This window comes from Periplaneta americana, chromosome 4, assembly GCF_040183065.1.
Source record: "Periplaneta americana isolate PAMFEO1 chromosome 4, P.americana_PAMFEO1_priV1, whole genome shotgun sequence".
Lineage (NCBI taxonomy): Eukaryota > Metazoa > Arthropoda > Insecta > Blattodea > Blattidae > Periplaneta > Periplaneta americana.
Window position 1 is genome coordinate 90552788 of NC_091120.1, and position 27820 is coordinate 90580607.

A 27820-nucleotide genomic window follows, 5' to 3' on the forward strand; every position below is an offset into this window, starting at 1 on the left:
TTCACGGAAATTCTTCGCCTGTTAAAATGAAATTGCTGAATATTTTCTTACGAACAAATGATGTTGATGTGCTCTTCCTCCAGGAAGTTAAAACAAATGATTTCTCAGAGATCTATGGTTATACAGCTTATGCCAATGTTGGGTCAGAATCTTTAGGCACTGCTATTTTAACGAGGAACGGGATTGATCTTCACTCTGTTGAAAAACTTCCATCAGGGAAAGGTATCAGTGGTATGTATAAAGACTATATGTTTTTAAATTTATATGCACCTTCGGGGTCTAATAAAAGGAAGGCTCGTAACTTGTTCTTTGCCCAAGATGTGCCATACCTTCTTCGGTCCCTACCAAAATTTCTAATCATGGGTGGAGACTATAATTGTGTTTTAAGACCAGTAGATACGACAGGGCATTTTCTTCCCAGTAATAGTTTACAGACATTAGTTTCCGACTTTAAACTTTCAGACGCTTGGATATTAAAAAACAATACGGTTCAATATACTTTTTTCACTGGGAATTCGGCCTCTAGATTAGACAGAATGTATGTAACACCGTTATTAACATCGCACATTAGTTCCATAGAAACGGTTCCGGTTCCTATTTCCGACCACTCTGCTGTGTTATTACGTATTCGTTTAGATGTTCCTTGTCCTGTATTTGGAAGGTCATATTGGAAGCTAAATGTTTCCTGCCTTAGTGATAAATCACTACAACAAAACTTTATAGAACAATGGCATCAATGGCTGACAAGGCAAACTAAATATGATGACTTAGTGGATTGGTGGGAATTTTATGTTAAACCAAAGATTCGTACATTTTTCAAACAATATACCTACCTTAAGCATCAGGATGAGGAAAGACTGATTAATTTTTATTATCGTTGTATATTAGAAGTTCAAAGTAATTATATACCTACTCCTGAGAGTAAGAAAATGATATCCAGATGTCAAGCTAAGATATTGTCTATTTATCGAAAACGTATGCAGGGCCTTATGGTTAGGAGTAGGGAAACGAATTGCACTAACAATGAAAGAAGTAACTTATATTTTCTGTCCAAAGTAGTCAAACGACGTCAACAAAACACGATTCTTGCGATAGCAAATAGAGCAGGCCGGATTGTTACAAATAAATCTGAAATATGTAAAGCAGTGAGAGAACATTATAATGACATTTTTGTAGAACATAAACAGTTAAATGGGTCTATTTCTAACTTGAAGCTACCGGCACAAAAACAGATTTCAGAAACTGAGAATAAAAAATTAGAAAGTTCTGTAACACAAAAGGAAATTTTTATAGCTTTACAGCAAGGGAAAAGATCTAAAACACCAGGAGAGGATGGGATACCCCATGAGTTTTATGCGGTTTTTTTGGAGTGTATAGGACCCACCCTGACAAAAATATTCAATCAAATGTTATGTAAAAAAAAACTAGGTCCTTCTCAAAGACGTGGAATTATAGTACTTATTCACAAAGGAGGGGATAAAACGGAAATTAATAATTATAGACCGATATCCTTGTTAAATTATGATTACAAACTACTTGCAAGGGTTTTAACAAATAGAATTAAACCTCTGCTTACGGATATAATACACCCCTCTCAAAATTGTGCAGTATCTGGGAGATCAATATTTAACGTAGTATGTCAATTAAGAGACGTTGTAGCAGCTAGCCTACATGGTAAATCCCAAGGATATCTCGTTTCTTTAGATTTCCAACGTGCCTTTGACTGTGTTATTCACAAGTATCTATTTGAAGTCTTAGCTTGGCATGGGCTCAATCCAACATTTATTGGCTATTTGAAATGTCTATATACTGATATCAGTGCTGTTATACAAATTAATGGGTTTCTTACTGCTGCTTTACCTATTACAAGATCTATTCGACAAGGATGCCCGGCTTCTATGATTCTATTTGCTCTTGCACTAAATCCGCTCCTATATTTATTACATGAAAAACTTTCAGGATATAGGATCGGAAATTCTAGGCTAGTAGCGACAGCGTATGCTGATGATGTAAGTGTAATTATTAATAATGAAGAGGATAAAGCTCAATTGGAGAAAGTATTGAAACCCTTTGCAGCAGTATCAGGGTTAGAAATCAATAAAAGGAAATCGACTGCCTTGCCCATAGGGGTGTGGACAGAGGAACCAAGTTTTGAAAATATAAAAATTGTTGATCAACAAAAAATACTTGGTATATATTTTCATCGCCTTCCCAATACTATGCAGAGTATAAATTGGAGTAAGGTTGTCCAAAAAATAAAAAGACTTACACAGATATATAAATGGAGGGATTTCTGTCTTTATGAAAGAGTATGGTTTATTCATACTTTTATTTTATCTGCCTTATGGTATTTGGCACAAGTATTTCCAATTATGGTGAGTCATAGCAGACAAATCACAAGTGTCATGTTATGGTATTTATGGAAAGGATGTATATTTAAAGTACCACTATCCACCTTGTATCGTGCTACTGACGAAGGTGGGTTAGGGTTATGGAATGTAACTAAAAAATGTACAACGTTATTTCTTTATCGAAATCATATTCTTCAAAATAATACAGATACAATATCAGCGGTGTGGTTTCAACAATGGAGACAAAAGGTCGACCTTAGGAATCCACCCGATTTACGAAACATACCTTCCATGTTAAAATATTTAAGATTATACATGCAGGAAGGGAGTTACATAAATACGTTGGATGTGGGAAATACTTGTCCTACAAAAAAGGAAATCTATGGACACCTACAGCAATATGAGGAGTTGGTAACAATGCGGGTAGTCAACATCCTTCCTGTAGGAGTTAAGCTAGTGCAATTGTGGGAAAATATCACGAATAAAATACTAGATGCGCCGGTCAAATCACCGTGGTACTTAGTTATTCACGATTTAATAGCCACCAGATACAGGCGTTATAGGATAAAATTGTTAAATGATCCAAATTGTGAGTTTTGTGGTGAACCTGAAACGTTGACTCACATTTTTGGACGATGCACCAGGACACATGCTATTTGGCAACGTATGGAATACTATTTACAGGGATTGAAAATTGATCGATACCCGTGGTTTAGTCCTTATATACTAACGAGGCCAGATTTTAAAGTAGTCTCTAAGTTTAAACAGGACGCTTGTATTTGGATTCTTGGAAACACGGTGCATTATAGTTTACAAAATGAAATATGTGATTGTGATGGCTATGAATTGTACATGAAATATAAAAAGAGTCAAATACAAGTGAGCAGGAACAATGCAAGAATTATACACTATCTTTGCTGTATATAGAGGGGGGGGGAAGAAAAGTACCAACAAAGTTGTATCATAGTATTAATTTGTATGTAAATACCTATGTATATGATGTAACATAGTGTGTAAAAAAAAAAAGTTTGAATGTCCATTGCGACACAATAAAAATAAATAAATAAATAAATAAATAAATAAATAAATAAATAAATAAATAAATAAATAAATATATAAATAAATACAATAAAAAAGTAGAATGCGTTTGAGTCTTTAAAAAAAAAACAGAAAACAGTACAACGTGTAAAAAAAAAAAAAAAAAAAAAATCTCATTGCCATTTTCTATCATTCATTCTCATCATCATTTGCTGTTTTGTTTTGTTTTGTATCGTGCTAAACTTTAATTGGCCTTGTGCTGTTGTTTTGCACGTTAATATTCTAAATGAATGAATGAATGAATGAATGAATGAATGAATGAATGAACGAACGAACGAACGAACAAACGAACAAAGAAACAAAGAAACAAAGAAAGAAAGAAACAAACAAACAAACAAACAAATAAATAAATAAATAAATAAATTATTACTATTATTATTATCATTTATTTATTTGCCTAATGGCCAGGACATGATATGTACTATCACTGACTGAGGGAAAAACAAGAAAGTGGTGAACAAAACTACGGATTAAGTAATTAAAACATTCGGGCTCTGGCTTCCCAGTATTGTTATTATTATTATTATTATTATTATTATTATTATTATTATTGTTATTATTATTATTATTGCTACTATTATTATTATTATTACTATTTAATGACAAATAAGTGAAAATAAAACAAGTCATATGGTTCATTTCTTGATAGCAGGTGGTGATGGTGCAGATGACATAATTTAATTGCACTTAGAACACCTACAAAAATAGCTGCCACGACAATAAAACTATGGACACAATGTTCAGAATTCTCGACCAGTGCGAATTAACTAATATGAAGCCGTTTTAAAATGGCTATCTATCGAGAATATACGAAGGGTTCAGAACCGTAGTGCGCCAAGCCCATTTACTAAAACCGTAGAAAATAAGGGTTAAAATGAAGTTATTACCATAATTCAATGGAAACATATAGCAAGCAATATAAAGTATACACATTCAAACTAAATGATATGCCAATCTTCATTAAACTATGGTATTCACTTAAAACTTAAACCCTTGCTTTCTCCATTTTTAATAAATGCGCTTGGCCCACTATGGCTCTGAACCCTTCATATGTAGAAATTTTATATCTACCGATCACATTCGTTATCTAAGGATATAGCTGTCTCATCCTGCAAAATGTTTCCTACATCGAACTAACGTGAGATGTTTATGGGTTAACCTTGTACTATTTAGAGTTACAGCCCATCAAACAGCAAATGTTATTTCCACTTCGCTTCAGTTCGGGAAAGAGAAGTTCAATAACAAATGCCGAAAGAATGGAGAATTCTGTGAAGGAAGTGGGGAGTTCTCAATCACGTTAAGAGGATCGCAAAAGCTCCGTTTGCTATTTGTGAAAATATGAAACTTGTTCACACACAATTTACGTCAAAAACAGTTAAGAAACTGCAACGCACCCTATAAAAGCAACGGAAAACCTTTTCACTGAAATTCCAAGTAATACGATTGTTCATTCCAGACTTATTACACTCACAAAATGTGGACATAATGCTAATGAAGTCCGCAAAGTTGCATTAATTCCCTCAACGTGATTTATATAATCACTCAATAGATCCAACATACATTTTAATTCCCCTGCGTCATCATCTTTATCATAACCCTTATATTTTCAGTTCATAATATTAGAGTAGGTAGTCAGTTTCGGGTAACAAACTTATCTCAATTGTTTAAAGGTCTTCCTAGCTTCCTTTTTTTCTTTCTCAGCAAATAGATCAAATTTTGCGTAAGTAATATGTGTCCTTTAATGCTCGTATCAAGTTATATTTAATTATGCTTGAATTTGCTCACTGCGCACAGTTATTATGGGCATAAAATGCACATACAGCAACTTCATAAGCAATGTAAACAGTAGACAATGTTACGAAACCGAGTAGGACTTAATAAAGTTATTGATTATGGACTGAAATTGCTTACATTTAACTCCGCCGTAACTGCCGATTCTGATGCCCACTTAGCATTCTGTCAAATGGTAAATGGGTTCCCCCACGCTAGAGTGGGGTCGTAGAGCCTGTGTTAATATTTAATAACTCGCTTTCTCCTACTAACAGTAAGCAGGTTGTGAAAACAAGGTGTATATCCCTGGCGCCAATTAGTAGTAATAGTAGTAGATTTTCCTATAACTCTCTATTAGGGACAGGATACTATTATGTACTCTAAATCTACGACACGGGACACGTATTTTTACTTTTCCCCTGGAGACAATTATGGTAAAGAATCATCGTCCTTTAAAATCTATTTTTCTCGGGCGGAGTTGCTTCAATGAGCGTCTGTCTTCCACACAGAACAAATTCACTTAATATAAAAACATATTATATTTTAATAACTGATTTTAAGTTTCAGTACCTTCACAGCCAATGAGTTTAAGATTGCATTCTTATATCTCGCCTATCAACTGCTTTATATTTAACTACTAATTCCACTATTTATTCATCGTCTCCTCTTTCTTACCTTGTTTCTTTCTATATGCCTCGGTGAGTCTTTACTTCACTTCATTATAGAAAGCATTATATGTCAATAACCGATTTTCAAGTTTAGTGTCTCCGATAATTACTTACGTACTGGCTTTTAAGGAACCCGGAGGTTCATTGCCGCCCTCACATAAGCCCGTCATTGGTCCCTATCCTGAGTAAGATTAATTCAGTCTCTATAATCATATCCCACCTCCTCAAATCCATTTTAATATTATCTTCCCATCTACGTCTCGGCCTTCCCAGAGGTCTTTTTCCCTCTGGCCTCCCAACTAACACTCTGTATGCATTTCTGGATTCGCCCATACGTGCTACATGCCCTGTCCATATCAAACGTCTGGATTTAATGTTCCTAATTATGTCAGGTGAAGAACACAATGCGTGCAGTTCTGTGTTGTGTAACTTTTTCCAATCTCCTGTAATTTCATCCCTCTTAACCCCAAATATTTTCCTAAGCATCTTATTCTCAAACACCCTTAACCTATGTTCCTCTCTCAAAGTGAGAGTCCGGTTTAATTTCCTCCCGAGTATCATTTATATTTGTTACTGTTGCTCCCAGGTATTTGAATTTTTCCATCTCTTCAAAGGATAAATTTACAATTTTTATATTTCCATTTCCTACAATATTCCCGCCACGAGACATAATCATATACTTTGTCTTTTCGGGATTTACTTCCAAATCTATTTCTTTACTTGCATCAAGTAAAATTCCCGTATTTTCCCTATGTTGAAACTAAGGAATAATTTTTTGCAGTGTTTTCTCCGATGGAATTTTCCCCGTACATGACACAAATGTTTCGAACCGCCTCCGCTGCCTTTGCTTCTCTATTAAAGTCAAACAGAAGAATACACTCTATCGGAAGTGTTAGTTTTTTCCACTCGACACTCCATCTTGTTTAGCCAACAGATAGCAAAAACTTTCCTCATATTCACAAAACTCAAGGCGTATAATATTCCAAATTACAAATGGCGAACTATCAACACTCTCCTAACATCTCAGTGTTGTGATAAACAAAAACGCTATGAACTTATCTATCAACCTATCTTTCTTTTTGGTGTCCATATTTCGCTTTCATATTATGTTGAAACAGATCCGGCCATCATCTCATAGAATTCCAGTGTCTTTTCTTAATAATGACGTTCCCAGCATATTGGAGTAGCTTAATTTTCATTTTTATGCACATAATTAACAGCGCCGTTTTTCTGCGTCAACTTCTCTGCCTCTACTGCACGACTGGTAATCTAACTTACACATAACAGGCGTCACAACAGATTCAGTTTCAATGAAATTATACAGAGTGATTTATATAGAACTGACACATTTCTTTCTTTAATTATTCCGTTGGAAATTCATTCAATGACCCAATTTTAGCACCAAATTAAGCAGAATGTTCTGGAGTTTCGATTCCTTGTCACTAGATGCGCAGATGTTTATGTTTTATTCCTATTGTTGGCAGCTGTTTTCGACATTTTGTGTCAACGTGAAAATGCAGTACACATTAAATCAACGACTCTTCCTTGTGAAGCAATACTGGATTACGAATTCAATTACAGCTACTCAAAGGGCATACCAGAGAGAATTTGGTGTTCGCAATCCTCCCAAAAGAAACACAATACTGGGACTGGTAAACAAATTGGAAACAATTGGATCTCTGGTGAGTGAAAAGGGCAAGCATCGTTCATCTAGGCTTCCCACGGTTGTTGTTGACGTAAGAGCACGACTGGAGCAGTCACCCAAAAAATCATTAAGACGTTTGTCTTTGAGTTTGTTGAGCAACTGGACGATGTAGAGCTGAGTCAAGGATATTTTCAGCAAGATGGCGCTACATGCCATACATCAAATGAATCCATGGAACTACAGTAATTGCAAGTTTCTTTGACGACCGAATAATTTCCAGGAACCTGTGGCCACCGAGATCTCCGGATTTGACAATGCCGGACTTCTTTCTATGGAGTTACTTAATCTCCCAAAATTCCTCTACATTTTAGGTATAATAAGTTGTCGCTAGCACAATTCATTTTGAAACAATTAATGAAAGAAATGTGTCAGTTCTATATAAATCACTCTGTAGTTACGAGTACATTCACCATTCTAGAGATGGTTAACTGTACAGCAACACTGAAGATGACCTCTTTTCACTACCGTTACCTGACAACTCATAAGTATATTTTACAGCGTCTAAGGAATTCTTGAGTGTAAAAACTATGTATAAAATTATCTGGTCGATTAGTACTATGCACCGAAACTCAAATGTAAATTGGATGTATTTTTAATACTGTACAAAGCCACCGGCGTATATCGGACGGTAGCGCGTTTGCCTGCTGATCTGGAGTTGCGCTCGGACGTGGATTCGATTCCCGCTTGGGCTGATTACCTGGTTGGGTTCTTTCCGAACGGTAAGGCTAATGTCAGGTAATCTATGGTGAATCCTTTGCCTCATCTCGCCAAATACTCTCTGGATATTACCAATTCCATCGACGCTAAATAACCAAATAAGTCTCAGTTCATACAGCGTCATTAAATAACCAAGTAAAAAATCGTGTACAAATTAATCTTCTTAATATAGGCTGCATAATTCATTACACAACAAGAAGGGGTAAGAGACACAAGTTCCTCAAAGCAAGGAAATTACAGAACATATCTGAAATGTGGATATGGAGAAGGATGGAGCGTATGAAGTAGACAGACAGAATAAGAAACGAAGGTGTGTTGGAAAGAGTGGGTGAAGAAAGAATGACGCTGAAACTGATCAGGAAGAGAAAAAGGAATTGGCTGGGTCACTGGTTGAGAAGAAACTGCCTTCTGAAGGATGCACTGGAAGGAATGGTGAACGGGAGAAGAGTTCGGGGCAGAAGAAGATATCAGATGACACACGACATTAAGAGCCGTATTCATAAACGAGACTTTGGATGAAAACTTCCCAAAGTCTACTTTCCTAGTAAAGTTCAACTTTGTTAAAAGTCATAAAAAGTTATAAAAGTTATAAAGAATTATGGAGCCTATATTAAGAAGATTAATGAAATAGAGTAGGCACTGCCACAATCAAAGCCATCTTTTGAGTCACAAATCAATGAAACAATAAATTGGACATTGGTACATATTAAGCGATTGTTAACCGTTCTTGCAACTTTACACAAGAATAATATTATTCGAGGGCTTAGTGTGAAACTAACGTAAGTACAAAAATTTACATTTTTAGGTCTTTACACTAATCGATAATAATTCTACTTGGTCACAAAAATCGTAACTCAGTTCCGAACAGACTTGTATATAACACAATTCGCAACTACAAAACATGATGGTAGAGTTCATCTGAAATAGTATTGCCTGTTAAGAATTTTCTTATGAATAAAATATCGATTGTAGTTACGTTAGTTCTACATGAAGCCCTCAAATAGTTTCATCATAAAATAATTTTATTCTGAATATATGGAAGATAAGAAGATGCAACCAATGACAGAGTATGAAAGAAACATTATTATTCTGCTGACAGTTGGCAGAGTTATTTCCTGCATGTCTGTAGAAACTACTTAAAAGTTGTATTATTGGTGGAACAGATAATCCTCTTTGATTATTTTTCATCAATGAATGTTGAAACATGACGAGGATATCTAATACCGTCTGTTTATCAAATCTGTACCTTGATTTGAATTTATAATCTATAATAATACGCTAAGGAACATGAGCAGCTCTAATAATATACTGCAAGTCATCAATATTCTCGCAAAATTCAACAATTTTCCAAATATCAGCCATTTTCCTTATGTCCTGGAACGAAAGTCAAAGTCAAAGTCTAAATTTTCGGCGACTTCAAAGTAAAGTCACGATTGAAGTTTGCTTTCGTCAAAGTGTCGACTGTGAATAGAAAAATGGTGACTTTGTACTTTCCAAAGTCAACTTTGGTCCAAAGTCTCGTCTATGAATACGACCCTAAGAGGAAGGCAGAAAATAGGAAATACTGGAGAATGCTGGGCTTGCAGTGAAAGACCTGCCCTGGGGTAGAACACTATGAATGAATGAATGAATGAATCTAAAAACAGTTCAGAATCGTGTGTGAAGCACACTTGATACTTCAGCATTAAAGCGTGAAATATGAAACTTTATGTTACGCTATACAGAGTTGAAAATTAATTATAATTTTATTATACAGGGCTTCCATTTCAAAACTTCCCAGTCTACATAACTAATTATTTGCATTGAATTCAATTTAAACAAAAGATAAGTTAATTTAGATATTGAGGGGGAAGTCTGAACCAGGCTAAATTGCATTTTAGATTTCACCTCCACCCCCAGCCACCCCCCACTTTCAAATTTCAAATGGCATTTCTATATTTTTATAGAACGAGGTTACAATTGTTTATACACGTCATTCATTTGTTTTAGTATCTTTTGTTTTCTATCGTCGCTTGACAACCTGAAATGTTGTTATTGTTGATTAGAGCTGAAGAGAATAAAGTTACAAAAACTTATTGAGCATTTCATGTAATAGTTGTGTTTGTGTATTAAATTATTTTAAAATGGTGTATACCCTTCAAGAGAGAACATAAATCATCTTTATTGATTAAATTTAGGAAATTACACAAAAGAAGCTGTGTTTTCATCCTACAATCAACTGATAATAACAAAAATACAGGTCGCCAAGCTACGATAGAAAACAAAAGATGCGAAAACAAATAAATGAGATTTATAAACAACTGAATGCTCTTTCATATTTAAGTATAAAAATATAGGGTATCATTTTAAATCTCAAAGTGGGGGTGGCTGGGTAGTGGGGGTGAAATCTAAAATGAAATTAAGCCTGGTTTCAGATTTTCCCCTCAATATCTAAATTGATGTTTTTTTGTTTAAATTGAATTCAATTTAAATAACTAGTTATTTAGACTGGGAAGTTTTGAAATGAAAGCCCTGTATATAATTATATAATAAGGTTGTAAGACTGTAATACGTAGTACTCGCATACACGTACAAGTAGCCAATACGGAGTTATAAAATACAGCCTTAGCAACATTTTTTCCAGAGTTGAATGAGAGTCACAGAGGTAAAACGCGCACTTAAAAATTCGTTTTGACATGTAGCCGCTGGACCTCTGAGCCCTTCCTTAAATAAGCCGCCGGATGAATGTATGTATTAATCAAGGGTCCACTTTAAAGAGGACCATCATGTGCAGCTGAAGTGGTGGGGAGGGTCGACGACTCCCATATGTGTACTTGTGGCTGTTAACGACACAGCTACTGCCCCCATGCCACACACTGCGCGTCAACTCTGCGATTTGTTTCAGGATGGGGGATGTGATTTATTTTACACAAACTGATACACGCGAGGTAACAGAAGTAATCTGCGTTTTATGAATTCGGTATTCAATATAATAAAAAGTGTAATCTATATGTGGCATTCCACAACTGTGCTGTTGATAAAGCGAACCTATTGGAACAATTGATACTTTTGCAGCTTAAATATTATTATAGGCTATATACAGTGCTATGTTTCTGTTGCTTGTACATGTGAACATTCCGTGTATTACGTAACATTCCCCACTGAAACGTATGTGTGTGCGCGTGCATTTGTGTATGTGTATGTAGTCTTTGTATATACAGAAACATGCTAATCTTCATGTTTCACTTTCAACACTATACAATTGAACCGAAACTCATGAGTAGTGATGGAAAATATAATGCAAATGCATATTTGTATCGGAGCTGCATATCTTAAATGAAATTTAGTAATTACATGTTTAATTAAGGTGATTGGTGCATGGTTGTTCGTGCATCATATTTGGGCGTTTGTGCATATTTCGACAATAAACGCATATTTAATGCATATTTTTATGTATTTTTTGTAGCGAAAACTTGTTTTCTAGTTTTCTGGACTTCGTAATAATTATTTACTTCAGCTGAGGGCGCGATTTTTCGAAAGAATTCATTCAGAAGTCCTTGATTTGACTTGGAGAAGACTACTAAAATTCAGGGGAAAACAATACTTTTCATTTTATCGAGTTAGTTGGTACTTACGATTTTAAGGTATGTATTTTTTGGTAGACTTTAGTGTACTACGATATAGTTGACAGAGGACGACTGAAATTGGTGTGTTTGTTTTGATGTTCCTTGCATAGAGGGCGTTGTCATATATTAATGAGTTGCACTGCCATTTTGCTCTGTGAAAATTAGAAAAAAAATTTCTGCTCAATTTCAGTAATCTGTACGTATTCCGCACATCAAATCACGGAGTTCTGGATAACTTTTGTCGAGAAAACGCGTCGTCAGATAAAATAAAGAATGACAATCTGAAGAAGATTAGGGAATTTAACAAAGTGCTTCAAGGACACGATAATGGTGTGGACGTTAATCCTGTCATGTTACCATATTATAAGTTTTGACCCCTCACTTCATGCAATGTAGAAAGAACTTTTTCTATAAACAAATTTATTTTTACGGCCAGAAGAAACAAGTCGCATCGTGAAAACATGGAAAAAAAAAAAATGATTGTGTCACAAAATTTTATTCAGTCATGAAAGAAAATCAATCGCCGGTACCTATCAAATTGGTTTTATTTAAACTATCAATAGCCAATAAGACAATAAAATAACTAAGAAATTAGAGTGATTGTTTTATGTCCAATAATTTGAAATATTTATCATTATATGGCTTGTGCTTTGTTTTATGTGGGATCATTATGGTAAGTTCGAAGGCTCTTCGGCTTTTATTGCATATTTAGGCATTTTAAGGACATATTTATATGCATATTTCAGGGTTTTTAGTGCATGTCAACAACACTCATAAGTTTATTCATGAGAACATCATCATCATCATCATCGACGTCCAAGTATTGGGCCTCACTGGCCCGTTACGGTCTCTAAGACATCTCCTTTTAGGCCTTCCAGGAAGTCGACCTCTTGGTATATATGGTAAGATTAAATTGGGAAATACAGTATAAGGTTGTTCATTCTATCTGCATGATATTTCCATTGAGTTCATGAGATCATTTGAGTGAAAATAAGTTCATATAAACAGGGATTAGTTTCTCAATCATTGCTGCGTCATAACTTGAATCGTAAGAAATTCTAACGAGTAACATGCTTAGTTTGAAAATGGGTTCTTTTAAGTGAGAAATGTATTATCTCGTGATATATCTTCGAAAACTTAAGACACTTTCATTCGTCATGATTAAATTCCAAAGAAGTTAGATATAAATTGAGAAATGTCAAGTAACTTCATTGGAGTAATGTCACAGCATACCTAAACCAGTCGGATTGAGAAGAAGTGAAACTGTTCTGATCTTTATACATAATATTCCTACCGGTTGTTTACTCATCAAACAAAAATTTATCAAGGTATTTATCTTCTATTGTAAAGTTGTACGCAAAGAAAATTTATATTTGATGTAATTACTGTGCCAATGTGCAAATCAACATCTCTCGTCACTTGTGTTCAGGATGTATTTTGCACTTCATTTCCGTGATGGACTTCTCTCGTCACCTGTGTTCAGGATCTATTTTGCACTTCATTTCCGCGATGGATTTCTCTCGTCGCCTGTGTTCAGGATGTATTTTGCACTTCACTTCCGCGATGGACTTCTCTCGTCACCTGTGTTCAGGATGTATTTTGCATTTAATTTCCGCGATGGACTTCTCTCGTCACCTGTGTTCAGGATCTATTTTGCACTTCATTTCCGCGATAGACTTCTCTCGTCACCTGTGTTCAGGATGTATTTTGCATTTCATTTCCGCGATGGACTTCTCTCGTCACCTGTGTTCAGGATGTATTTTGCACTTCATTTCCGTGATGGACTTCTCTCGTCACCTGTGTTCAGGATCTATTTTGCACTTCATTTCCGCGATGGATTTCTCTCGTCGCCTGTGTTCAGGATGTATTTTGCACTTCACTTCCGCGATGGACTTCTCTCGTCACCTGTGTTCAGGATGTATTTTGCATTTAATTTCCGCGATGGACTTCTCTCGTCACCTGTGTTCAGGATGTATTTTGCACTTCATTTCCGCGATAGACTTCTCTCGTCACCTGTGTTCAGGATGTATTTTGCATTTCATTTCCGCGATGGACTTCTCTCGTCACCTGTGTTCAGGATGTATTTTGCACTTCATTTCCGCAATAGGCTTCTCTCGTCACCTGTGTTCAGGATGTATTTTGCATTTCATTTCCGCGATGGGCTTCTCTCGTCACCTGTGTTCAAGATGTATTTTGCACTTCATTTCCGCGATGGGCTTCTCTTGTCACCTGTGTTCAGGACGTATTTTGCACTTCATTTCCGCCATGGACTTCTCTCGTCACCTGTGTTCAGGATGCAATTTGCACTTCATTTCTGCGATGGACTTGGATGAATTTTACAATAATGACAGCACAATTTTCTGAACCAGCATTTTTACAAAATTACGACGAAAAAAAGTTTTTAAAATAAACTCACACTCAGCAGGAATCCCCTGTGCTCCCCTTGTGACCTCACTGCCATGAATTTCGGTCGTCACGGATTACTCGTTCTATTTTACGAAGGAAAGTACCGTCCATGGTTCTATCTGTCGAATTGTCCTGAATCCTTCATCAACCAACAGTTCGGTTTCGGATATAAGAATAATGAACAATCGAATTCAGCCAACAATACAATCCAACAGCGAGCATAATTTATTTTGAACGCGGATCCACAGAAGAAGCTTACATATATAACTGGATCAGTGTTTGCATATTAACCGAAACCTTCCATCAGCATATTCTATTTAGTAACGAATGTCTGTTCCTTCCATATAAGTTTGCTGAAACCTAAAATTCACGATACTGATCGGAAGACAAAACAAAATAGATCCATGAGACAACAACAATGATGTTTCCGAAGTTATGGTATGGCGTCGTCTACTAGGAGACATGGTTATAGTATCTTATCTTTTCACGGGAGTGTACACCAGCATACATTTGGCGAACTGCAAGTTAGATCTCTAATGCAGTTCCTTGTGATTTATCACTAAATAAACGCCTAAAAATGTGGTTTCAGCTACATGGAGCAAGTGTAAACACTTAAAAATGTGGTTTCAGCTAGATGGGGCAAGTGCACATCATGTTGCGGCGGTTCGCCAGAAACTCAATAATATAATACTTGCTGTACAATGAATTGGACGAGGGAGATCTCATACCTCTTGATTTTTTTTCCATGGAGTACGTCAAACAGCATGGTTTTCAGACAGAGCCTGCACCTATAAATGACTTGACAAAGGATCACCTCATGTTATTCATCATATTTCAAGAGAGAATATCAGGACAGAATGAGACACTGTCTTGGGGTAAATGTAAGGAACTTTCCACATTGACGGTAGTAATATAGAGTCACTTTTGTTGCACTAGGAAAATCAAGTTATACTTTTCTGAACATATTTTTAAAATGTATTATGTTTTATAGGAAATGCAATTACTAGGGGATTTGTGCCACAGGAATAATTTATCATGCCTATAATCTTAAAACAGAGCTACGTTCCCCACTTGCCAAGCAATATAAATATTTCAAAAAGGAAAGTGTTCAAAATCTACGCCGTGTGAACGGATGCATTTGTAGTCTCTCCTCAAGATAGACACCTTAACTTGTCTGGGAATATAGGAAGTGAAGGCCCCGTAAAAATGTGTTATCAGAAAGAATCATTCTTTGGGAAATCATTGCAGGGCATTGCGTTGAACCTCATCGTAAAGCCATACCATGTTGGCATACACGCTGTAAGAATGAATTCTGAATTTCTGAGCAGTTTGCGTGCCAATAGCATATTTATGAGTTTCGGATACTTCTAAAGCACTTAGGGATCCAATTATAAGGGCTGTTTTGAGCACAACATGGCAAGTGAACATAGGTCATATTCTCAGTATTTAAGAAACTACAATAGTTTCAAAATAATGAAAATGGAAAGTGTCGTAATGAGCAGAACGAAATTAATTACAAATATAAGCGAAATCTTATAAAAACAATAGCAACAACACAGATTTTAAAGCAGAGTTCAAAATGTTCTCCTTCCACTTAGAGAAACTTTATGTCGCACGAGTGTGAATCGAATTCGTAGGGTTTCCCACATTGCTGCATTGAGGTATGCACATTGGTAAGTACGTACGTTCGTTCACTATGAGCCTAGTTCACAGTGCGACGGAATACATTTTTACAAAATCATTACATATTATTGAAAATCGGACTTATGTTTCACGACTACCGGTACTGAAGAGTTAATGTTCCTTTTCTTTCATTATTCCTGTTAGCATCTAACGAGCCTGATTACTATATAAAAGTATCCCAAAGATAGTGCACTGCTTTGATTAACGCTTATGAACTACAGAAATCATTTAGCAAAAAAGAAGTTTTATTATAAAGTGGTTGCAGAATAACAGCAACGAATGTACTTGGAGAAAGCCTGCCTCACAAACGATCTATCATAAACGTTACGAGAGCTGCAGGGAATCAAATCACAGGTCTCCTGAAGAGAAGTTGTCTTCCCCAACTAAGACACGCCTCAACCGCATTGCTTTCTTGCTTAGAGCTGATAGTGATATCCGCAGAATACAATGTAATAGTTTCCCCGAACAAGTTCTAGAAAGTACAATCGTACCATCCAACCGTGAAAGAGTGGAGAGACTGAAATCGTAACACTGGCAATAGTTGTAAATCAGTTAATTGATTCCGGACTACTTGAATCGTCCAAGAAGCTTCTGCTTTTAAGCTTTTTTACCCTTCCATCAGCATTTCGCCCCTCTCAACGACATTATACTACTGAATTTCGTAATTGACAATCAGTAAGCATTCTTTTCTCTCTCATTCAGAATAAATACCCAGCAACTAGAAACGGAAGTCGAATTTGAAACTCAGACAGTGTGCCACCCATAATATCTATTTTCACGTACAACAGAATGCTGAAATCTATCATGGCATCAGAAGAGAAGACACAATTTAAATGCGTCAAATGTAAAAGCGTTCTTCATCCAGGCTCTTTAAGTAAGGATGATGGAGCCTCATAGATCTTGCCTTTGTATCTACAGTGCGGGTTGGAAATAATGATAAGCGCGAAGGTATATTGTAATTCGGTTATGATAATGATCAGGTTGATATATTTCCATACGCCAGTAAACTTCTAACAATAATGACATACAAACTAACACTGACCTATAATTTAGAAACACAGAATTATAATATGGCATTAATTAAAATAAATTACAATACAATAAATGCATTTCATAACAAATAAAATTATATTCCAGTCGATACAAATTATTTAATTAAATAGCAATCGTCGCCGCCGCCGCCGCCGCCGCCACCACCACCACCACCACCACCACCACCACCACCACCACCACCACCACCACCACCACCATAAGAACTGGACAGCCTGGCCCGTTTCATCTTCACATTTGAAGATCATGAACCAGCATTAGATATAGTCCGTCCAGTAGTTCAGTGTTAGAGCGCGTTTTTATCACTTCACGAACGTGGATAGTCAAAAGGAGGACAGCAATGGCTAAGAGAGCTTTTAATAGAAAAAGGAGCATCTTCTGTGGAACTCTGGAAAAAGAACTAAGGAAAAGACTAGTGAAGTGCCATGTGTGGAGTGTAGCATTATCTTGGGCAGAAACATCGACATTACGACGAAGAGAAGCTAAGTAAATAGAAGCATTTGAAATGTGGATATAGAGGAGACTGGAGCGTGTGAAATAGACAGACAGAATAAGAAATAAAGCTGTGCTAGAAAGAGTGGTTGAAGAAGGTATGATGCTGAAACTAATCAGAAAGAAAAAAAAGGAATTGGTTGGCTCACTGGCTGAGAAGAAACTGACTAGTGAAGGATGCATTGGAAGGAATTGTGAACGAGAGAAGAGTTCGGGGCAGAAGAAGATATCAGATGACAGACGACATTAAGATATATGGATCATATGCAGAGACTAAGAGGAAGGCAGAAAATAGGAAACTGGGTTTGCAGTGAAAGATCTGCCCTTGGGGAGAATACTATGAATGAATGAATGAATGAATGAACGTGAGTTCGTGGGATTTACTTATGGTAGACAAAAGCGAAAGATAGGGTTTTATCTGAAGTTCTCTCGTTTTGCTCAACTTAACAAATTCCACTTCATATTCTTTACTTCACCATGACTTTTCTTTCATTTCATAGGCCTTCTATTTCACTTCATCAAAATAATGGAGTAGATAGTACAATATGAAGATGACCTCTCAAATGTGGAAATCATCTGTGCCATTCGTTCAACCATGGATCAGTATAGAGAGGAAGAATTTCGCAAAAAGCGTCTGGGATGCCATCTTAGTTAGATACGTTTGTGCATAGGGATGGAATTTAAATCTGATGAAAATCATGTTCTTCTGTGATACACCCATCGGGTTTCATTCGTGTTGTTCCTTATTTCAAAAGGGCTATATGTAAAATAGACCGATTGATCGTAGTGCAGAAGGATTTTCATTCATCTCTTACGTATATGGAATGAAAAAAAGTAAACATTCACAACTGAGGAATCTAAAACAAAAGAGATATAGGTGCATTTTTTAAAATATTTGAGTTAAACGTAGGAGAGCGAAGTTAAAATTCCCCTCCATTCAGTGCACAAAGGCTACTATATGTGTTACTCAAATGGGTGCTGTGTTATATAGGTGTAAAGTAAAACTACTTCACCAGTCAGCTCTTTGGTTCGGAGCACAACGGATATGTAGCAGTTATATTGTGTTTCTTTCTTTTCATTATGGTGTTACATACCTATGACTGTAGTCTGTTTCCGATCTTTGGATGAATGAAGACCTAGATCGTTGTAGTGCTGCCTACTATACGATGTACAGGTATCAATAATAATAATATACTGCTGCATGTCCTCTGTGGTTGTTAAAACATTTCCATAGACAACATTCTTGACCGCTCCCCGAAAAAAAAGTCTAGTGGCGTAATGTTAGTAGAAAGCACAGACCAACTAACTGATTTATCACGTCCAATCCACTTACTACGTTATTTTCGGTCCAGATCACGACGGGCTCTTAAAGGCGTTATGTGCTGGGCATCCGTCATGATCGTACCACATCACATAACCATTCTGTTCCTCAAGGGTACTAATATGGACTTCATAAGATCGAAGAAAATGGTTCTTAAGAATCTGGCATATCATCTGCCAATTAGGGTACCATTTACGAAACAAGGCCCAATAACGGTATTGCAATGTTATAAAGCGTAATTTTATTTCGGACTTTCAGTAAGTACGCACACTATAAGTTCATATTTTATGCACCCCTCAGTGTTTTGTTTATTAGAGTGGTACATTGTGATACCTTTTGAACAGACCATGAAGGGGTTAAATCGGATAAAAAGTCATTGGTGCCTTTAAAAATGAAGTCATTACTCGTAACTCCTTAATGATTAGGTTACAAGGAGGATATAACCACAATATTAATTTCCCATTGCACTTTAACAACTTTTGTTTAGAACATTTTCTTATTTGGCGCCTGAGAAGAAAAATTATTTGGGGTGAGTAAAATAAATAGGACATTCTGCATGTTTCAAAGACTTCAACTTTTTCTACACTCGCAAGATTGTTTTAACTTAGATCGTATTTTATAATTTACACACTACATTTTTTACATTAATTTGAACCATTATGTAATCCGCAAAATAGTTTGGAACACAAGAGGTACAAGTGCAACGTCTTATTACAAAATGGTTATTTTTAATATCTTAATTTTAAAATTTCTTCAAAATCCGCAATGAACTATTTCATAAGACCATAACGCAATATGTAAGCACAAAACAGACAGCATAGACTGCGTACAACTTTGCACTGTCACTTACACTCATTTTTCTCAACATTAGGTTTATGTCACTTACATACCGTGTGCTCTAGACCCCTCAAATAGCACAAGGCAATTGCTTAAGGCAATGCAGGAAAGCACATGACACTGGGTACAAACCCAGGTCCTGTGAAAGGAAAATAAATGTTCACTTTCCTGCAGAGAAAAGAAAGAGAGTCCACTTGATTTTTATCTATAAATGGAACTGTATAGCGGAGGGCACTACATTTCAATTCAAAAAAAAAAAAAAATTGCTTAATGTCCTTTAATTCTTTACCACACACTGCATATATGACTAATTCTGACAATCCAGATGTTGATTTGACGTCACTTGTGGGATTTCTTTACGGATACATGTTCTATGTGAGGTTTCGCTGCAGGAAACTTGTGAATATTAAGCAATGAGATAGTTTTCGGCACTGGTGATAGGAGTGATACGAATTATAAGAAAATAAGTATTGGACTGAAAGCGATGTAAACCTATTGCAACACCATTTTTGTTCACAGCGAATTATATTTTTTCCCGTCAGTACTCGAACCAGAATCTCCAAGATGAAAACTAACGCTGTATTGTTGGACTAGTACGTATTTCTACCATATTAATACCAGCCTGTGACGACACATCCGACCATTCCCACTAATGAGACAGCTTGTGACGACACATCCGACCATTCCCACAAATGAGAAAAAGATCTGCTTGTCTAGGGTGACCAGACGTCCTCTTTTGTCCGGACATGTCCTCCTTTTTAGACCTCTGTCCGGGGTCCGGGCGGATTTTTAAAACATTCAAGAAATGTCCTCCTTTCCGTAACTTGTATGCCTGATATTTTGAAGTTACCTGATTTGATGTCTTTTTCAAGTAATTTGCCTGTAGATGGCAGCAGCATCGACGGAATATACCGGTACTCTTTCTGCCTTTTTTAATAATTATAGTTCCTTGATATATATATATATATATATATATATATATATACATATATCGCATAGCTAAGAGGTCCTGGGTTCGATTCCCGGTGCGGGAACAAATTTTTCTCCAATAATAGGTATAGTAGCTAACTTTAAAATCATTATTATTAAGTTTTCTCATAATTATTTTTAATAAAATAGTTATTAACATACTTTTAAGTATGATATTATAAGCCTCAATCTGTACTGTAATGAAATAGGTATTGGCGTAATTTAAATTTAATATAGGCCTAAGCCTAAATCTAAGTAGCCACCGGCTTAGCTCAGTCGGCTAAGGTTCTTGCCTGCCGAGAGTGCGGGTTCGATCCCCGCTTGGATTGATTACTTCTTTGGGTTTTTTCCGAGGTTTTGTCAACCGTAGGTGGCAAATAACAGGTAATCTATGGCGAATCCTCGGCCTCATCTCGCCAAATATCATCTCGCTATCACCAATCCCATCGACGCTAAATAACCTAGTAGTTAATAGAGCATTATTAAATAACCAAATAGAAATATAATAAATGTAAGTACATAGTATTTTCTGTCCTCTTTTTTTCGAACAATGTCCTCCTTGAAGCTTTGTGTCCTCTTTTTTATCGATGTGAATCTGGTCACTCTATGCTTGTCGAAGAGGGATAAACTTATTCTTAAGATAGGGTCTATAAAAGAAACCCTAATGCGACTAACAACGCGTTATAAAATAATACAATGTAAATAATTCATATCAACCTCAAGTATCAGACCGCTTGTCACTTTCAAATCCCATTCGATTCATAGCTGTTATTTCGTTTTTATCTCCCTCAACGTTGAATAACTTATTATATCGAATGTAGGATCGTTAAAGCGCTATAATAAATCAATCTACCAAATGCACTGAAGCTACTGTTAGGATGTTCCCTTTAAAGAGTTAAATCCAGTTGCGAGGTTATACGTTGTCATAGTTTATTAAACGCATCTTCACAACGCAAGCGCAGTAAAATTCTCCCGGATATCTCGACAGAATCAGATCGTGGATTAGAAACTTCAAGAGCTGTACATCCGACTGAGTATCTGATATAATTATTTACGAACTTCAGAAGTAATTAATTAACGTTCTGTCTCTTAATCTGTTTCCTGCTCGAGCAGTTAATCTGCTGTGAAGCCTTTAATTTTGTGCCGAAAGACATGATACAATGTTGACTGACAAGGCTGGGCATTTTCTCATGGTATGGTGACGCAGCAATACTAGAGAACTGGTGTACGTAACGATGGCAGAAGAAATAAATGGTAACAGCTATAGTGACGGTCAAATAACAGTTCCTAAACAGCAAATATTACCGTCTTGTCAATGTTGCGAACTGTTACCAGATATCACATGATCCTACGTACTACATGACTTATTTACTTACCGTACCTTATGTTAGAAGGTTATTCTAATTCAATAATTTGTAACATATTTTCGTGGGCAAACTATACGAGAAAGAGATCAACATGTCAAGTATTTTGTCTGGCAATACGAAATTCATTGGTTTGACTAAACAATTGACTCACGAGACCTAACTTAAAAATGTATTTTGTTTGACCATATGAAATTATTATACTAACTCCGAAAACTTACCTGACTATGGTCTTGAATTATAACAACGCAACACATGAAACAACTATTTTATATTAATATTAATACTGATTTAATTAATTATTAGTACGTTCAAATTTCACTACCTTCCAGTAACCGGCTCAGAAATCTAGTACAATTTTAATTTCACGGAACTCCAATACCGATAAATATTGTCGATATTTGTCTCGGCTGCCAACATACCAGTTTCAAAATCACTACCATTTGTAGTATTTGTCAGTATCGAAATTCGAAACGAAGTTGGGAAAAGAAAATTTAACCTAGAAAATCATCACAATCTACTAGCATATGTAGTAACGGGGGAAAAATGGTTAGGTTTCACCCTTAGGGTATGAAGTAAGCTGACCCGGACTATACGTAGATTAAACTTTCTCTGTACAGCCTTTTTCTCAGATGTAACACTAGAAATAGTCAGTGTTTGAATTTGAGTCTCCTAGAACATTAACGTTCTATACGTTTTGCAATTCATTTTAACGTCTATTTCTCTACGAGAGTAGCCTATCACTTTAGCTAAAATACCAGAAGACAGAAAAGGAAATTGTGAGAACGGAAAACTGTTTATGCATAAATCATGATATGATAAAAGTTACCCTAAAGAATTATGTCAGGAGATACATACATAACATCAAGACAATGACATGAGATTTCTTGATGAAACCTCCCTCGTTAATTCTAACGCCCACTCTTTTTTGCACAAATCCAGAGAGGCGATAATAACTGGTAGTGTTCATCTTACCGAGGCTGTTGTCGCTGCTTGTGGGCAGGTACTCCGGAGTTCCCCTGCAATGCGCTTGGTGAGTACCAGCGCTTTCGCCTCCCCTCAGGGCATCTATTTCGGGCCGCAATGCGAGGCGGCGTCTCAGGAACTCCTGGTATGAGATGCGACCTTGTTCATCGGCTCCAAGTTCTCGCATCAGTTCCTCCACAGAGAAGTCGAAATTCAGTTCCCGACATACAGTTAGCAAGTCTTGGCTGCGAACATACAGAATGAAATCCTCAGATAATAAACTTCATGCTGGATAGCCTACCATTAAACTGAACAGAAAAATATTTAAATTAGAGTAAATCAGTTTTACACCTGTCCCAATGATGGAAACAGAATATAAATAACTACTTTCACAAAAATAAACATCTATGTTTAAACATTTCAAATCCGTATGTAGAAGCACTACAGTTTACTGAAAAATTAATTATTTTATATACTCAAGCAATAAATAGCAATAACCAAGAATTGAAATAAATATGTTAAAGGTGAGGCGATAACAAAACTATAAAATCCCTTCTTGAGTTACAGAAGGAAAGGAACAGTCACCAATAAAGTCGGTCCTACATGAATAAATAAAAAATAACTACTAAGATAGTTTATGCTTGATGTCTCATATCAGTTCCAAATTTGACGTTCTTATATACGATATAACTTACTTACTGGCTTTTAAGGAACACGAAGGTTCATTGCCGCCCTCACATAAGCCCGCCATTGGTCTCTATCCTGAGTAAGATTAATCCAGTCTCTACAATCATATCCCACCTCCCTCAAATCCATTTTAATATTATCTTCCCATTTACGTCTCGGACTCCCCAAAGGTCTTTTTTCCTTCGGCCTCCCAACTAACACTCTATATGCATTTCTGGATTCGCCCATACTTGCTACATACCCTGCCCATCTCAAACTTCTGGATTTAATGTTCCTAATTATGTCAGATGAAGAATACAATGTGTGAAGTTCTGTGTTGTGTAACTTTCTCCATTCTCCTGTAACTTCATCCCTCTTAGCCTCAATATTTTCCTAAGCACCTTATTCTCAAACACCCTTAACCTATGTTCCTCTCTCAAAGTGAGAGTCCAAGTTTCACAACCATAAAGAACAACCGGTAATATAACTATTTTTTGAATTCTAACTTTCGGATTTTTTGACAGCAGACTGGATGATAAAAGCTTCTCGACCGAATAATAATAACAGGCATTTCCCATATTTATTCTGTGTTTAATTTCCTCCCAAGTATCATTTACATATACTCGATATATTTTCTTAAATCGTTAATGATATAAAAATAGCAATCTAAAACGTATACCAGATTTAAAATAAATGTACTTTTCTTAGAATCATATTCTTTAATAGTTCGTTTCAAAATTTAAATTATTATCAACCCACTAGAGATTAATGCTGCTTGACATCATTGAGTATAAAATCAACACTAGACAATCGCAACTACATCCTTAGTCAAGTGGTTAATACGACAAAAGCCCTTAAACACAGGACAAACATAAGACAATCGAAATACACCCAATCTTTATAAAAGGGAGCCAATCTCGCTTCCAAAATATATGTTGTTAAAACATAATACGCATTATGAAGTATACTGTTAAATTTATTTTTTTTTCGATAATTAATTCTAAATTAACGACTATCTGGAATAAATACAAAATATACAGTATAACAAGTACTAGTATTCGTTATTTCCATACTCGAATAATTTTCTTAAATGTAAATCTTTCTAAAAAAAAAAGACCGTTGGTTGTCTGCACAAATTGTCATAAGGTAATGATCGTACAAATACTTCTGATCATTACAGGTCCCATTTCAAAGAAATAAAAGACAATGAATTTAAAAAAATAATTATACTGAAATGAAAGAGAGAAATATAGACAACTACGGATCTGACGACTCAAGTTGTCCCACCAGATAAAGAACGTAGAGACAAAATCTGTTTCATTCACAACCTTCACAATAAAAAATTAACTGAAAATAACTCTGCTATCCATTGAAAATCAACTGCCTCCAGGACAATTTGGATATACGAGAGTAGATCTACTTCAAAAAGTACGCTAACAAGAGCTCTCATGGACAAACTTCATTTCACAAGTAGATATACTGATACACAGTAGTAAGGCACTGATACGCATTACTTTTCAACATTAGTCACCATGTTTGTCCAAACACTTGTTGCAACGGTAGACCAAAGCATCAATGCGGGCATAAAAAAATTTTCGTCAAGTCCCTGAAGCCACTTCATCACTGTTTGCTAAACGGCTGTATCGGTGATGAATCGCTTACCACCCGGTGCTTCTTCAACGATCCGAAGAGATGGAAATCACTTAGGTTGCAGAACTGGGCTGTAGGGAGGATGGTCCAGTACCTCCCACAGCGGAAGCGCTACATTCGCATCGTACACCTCCACAAGTTGACGACGAATTTCTGTTAGTGAGATGCCCTTCAGACGTAAAACCCGGATCACACTACCCACTTGACCATATTTCCGTGCGCGCAGCCATCTTACAACTCATATTGCCTTGGCGGAAAATTCGAACAAGAGGGGGAATATGCTACCGGTGAGAGCTCTTGTTACCTTACTTTCTGAATCACCCACGTAATGAAAAATGTCTATATTCTGAATAAAAGTCCTACTCAATGTACGAATACACAGCAACAATTTCCCGACTTCATTGTACAACAAGGAATCAATTACTGTATTACACTACAAATTAAGGTAGTAACTACAATCGCGATTCATTAAAATAAATACCTTTTAAGCTGTTAATCGTATTTAAAGACGAGGTCATTCTACGGTAATAATGAAGCAACGACGGAATTAGAATGACAGGGTTTGAAAAAGGTACCAAAGGATTTGCTCGGAATCGAACTCCGACTCCTTTTGAGAAGCGATCAGCTCACTAAGCTATAATGCGATTCAAATTAAATGCACAAATTTCCTTGCATGCGTCATATTTTTAAGGTAAACATTTACGCGTTAAAATAATCAAGCTAGAAGTAAATTTTATTCATGTAAATATTCAATAGAGTAACGTGATGAAATGAACAGCACATAACGTTGTTTTCATTAACAGGATGGACCAAAACCTCGGTTATGAGCAAACTGTGATACACTACCCCCTCCAAAAAAAAAAAAAGAAACTAGACAGATCGCTCCGAATTTCTTTGCAATTAGTCATATATACACAATCATTTTTTCAACGACAATAAAATAATCTGTTTAACGAAACAGTGTAAAATCCACTTCAAATAACTTCATATTCTCATTTTGAATACCTAACAAAATTAACGCTTTCTAACTAGAAATTATGCTATTGATTTAAGTCAATGAACGAGTAATACATTTGCATAATGTAATCACGTGCCTGGCAAGCATCCAGGTCCAGTAGGATGAAAGGCACTGTCAACTTTCATTTCGACCTCCTCTTCATTTGCTGCAGTCAGACTTGCTGCTCTTTACAGTATTAAAATGCTTCCTGATATTGTGTACCAGAGACAACAATCAACGAATCGGCAACGGAACAAAATGCTAAACAAATACATACAGTATAAATATTTAATAAAATTGTTTCAATGTATTAACTGTTACGAAAATGCAATTTATAGCCTTCTCGGTAGCGAAATATAATAGGGTAAATTAGAGTCTGTTGGACGTCGGGCTTGTTGGACACTTTGTACTTTAACGTGTACCTCGCCACTTGTGGGCACCACATTCTGCTAGAAGTCAATGACAGAAGTAGCCCCACTCGTGGCTGGACTGGACTGCGATTTTGAGATATTATTATTATTATTATTATTATTATTATTATTATTATTATTATTATTAGTATTATTATTATTATTTCAAGTACACAGCCAATTAAATCTACAGAAATGTTGTTGTTTAGTCAACTGTCCGGAGACAGGTATGAACCTTATAAGCGACACCAATACGGAATCACTCATGACGCAACTAAGCCAGGAGATAACGGGGTGGGGTGACCAGTTCCCTTTCCCTTCCACTGCATACATCACTGACTAGTAACACATTACACTATATTATAAATTTATTAATACAATAATTGTATATGTATTTTGTATTATATTTCCAATATAGTTTAAGTATGATTTGGAACTTTAACGGAGAGGATAGCGTAGGCTATATTTTTTGCTGTTATTACTGTATTGTGATTTTAAGTTATGTTCTATCTTTCATTATTTATTTGCATTTTCATTATTTGATTTATTAGAATAATAATAATAATAATAATAATAATAATAATAATAACAACAACAAATCAATAAGATGTACTGTAATGCGATTAACAGCACAGTTCATGTTCTACTTATCAGAGTTGATCAGTTTAATTTACAGAACTGATATCAGTTTCTTCCTTGGTTCTATTCTATATATTCATTGATACATACATAATATAAACATAAATACATACACACCACACATAAATACATATATGCGTATATACGTACAAAAGTAAAAATTGTACATACATACATACATACATACATACATACATACATACATACATACATACATACATACATACATACATACATACATACGTACATATTCGTCCAAAAATGAGAGCAACGGTTTTCCGCTCCGAAAACCTGGAATTAGTGTAGAGAGGGTTTTTGGGTACATTCTCTCGATCTTCCCTACCGTGGCGCCATATTTCTCGTAATTCACAACATTTCGCAACACCAACGCAGAAAGCATCGAGGAAACTATTCGTGTTCTCAAGAAATGTCTTATGAAGCAAGCAATTAGGACTT

The 27820-nt window shown here is 35.9% G+C and overlaps 1 protein-coding gene across 3 annotated transcripts in view; it reads right to left on the reverse strand.

Annotated features, from left to right (window-relative positions):
* LOC138698040 (colorectal mutant cancer protein) overlaps positions 1 to 27820 on the reverse strand; it is a 485405-nt gene that overhangs the window by 407545 nt on the left and 50040 nt on the right. For all 3 annotated transcript variants that reach the window (XR_011331666.1, XM_069823718.1, XM_069823719.1), the window contains exon 2: positions 23012 to 23247. Coding sequence is in view for 2 of the 3 variants with exons in the window: in XM_069823718.1 (XP_069679819.1) it covers positions 23012 to 23247 (236 nt within the window). In the remaining variant the exon portion in view is untranslated. The remainder of the gene's footprint in view (positions 1 to 23011; positions 23248 to 27820) is intronic.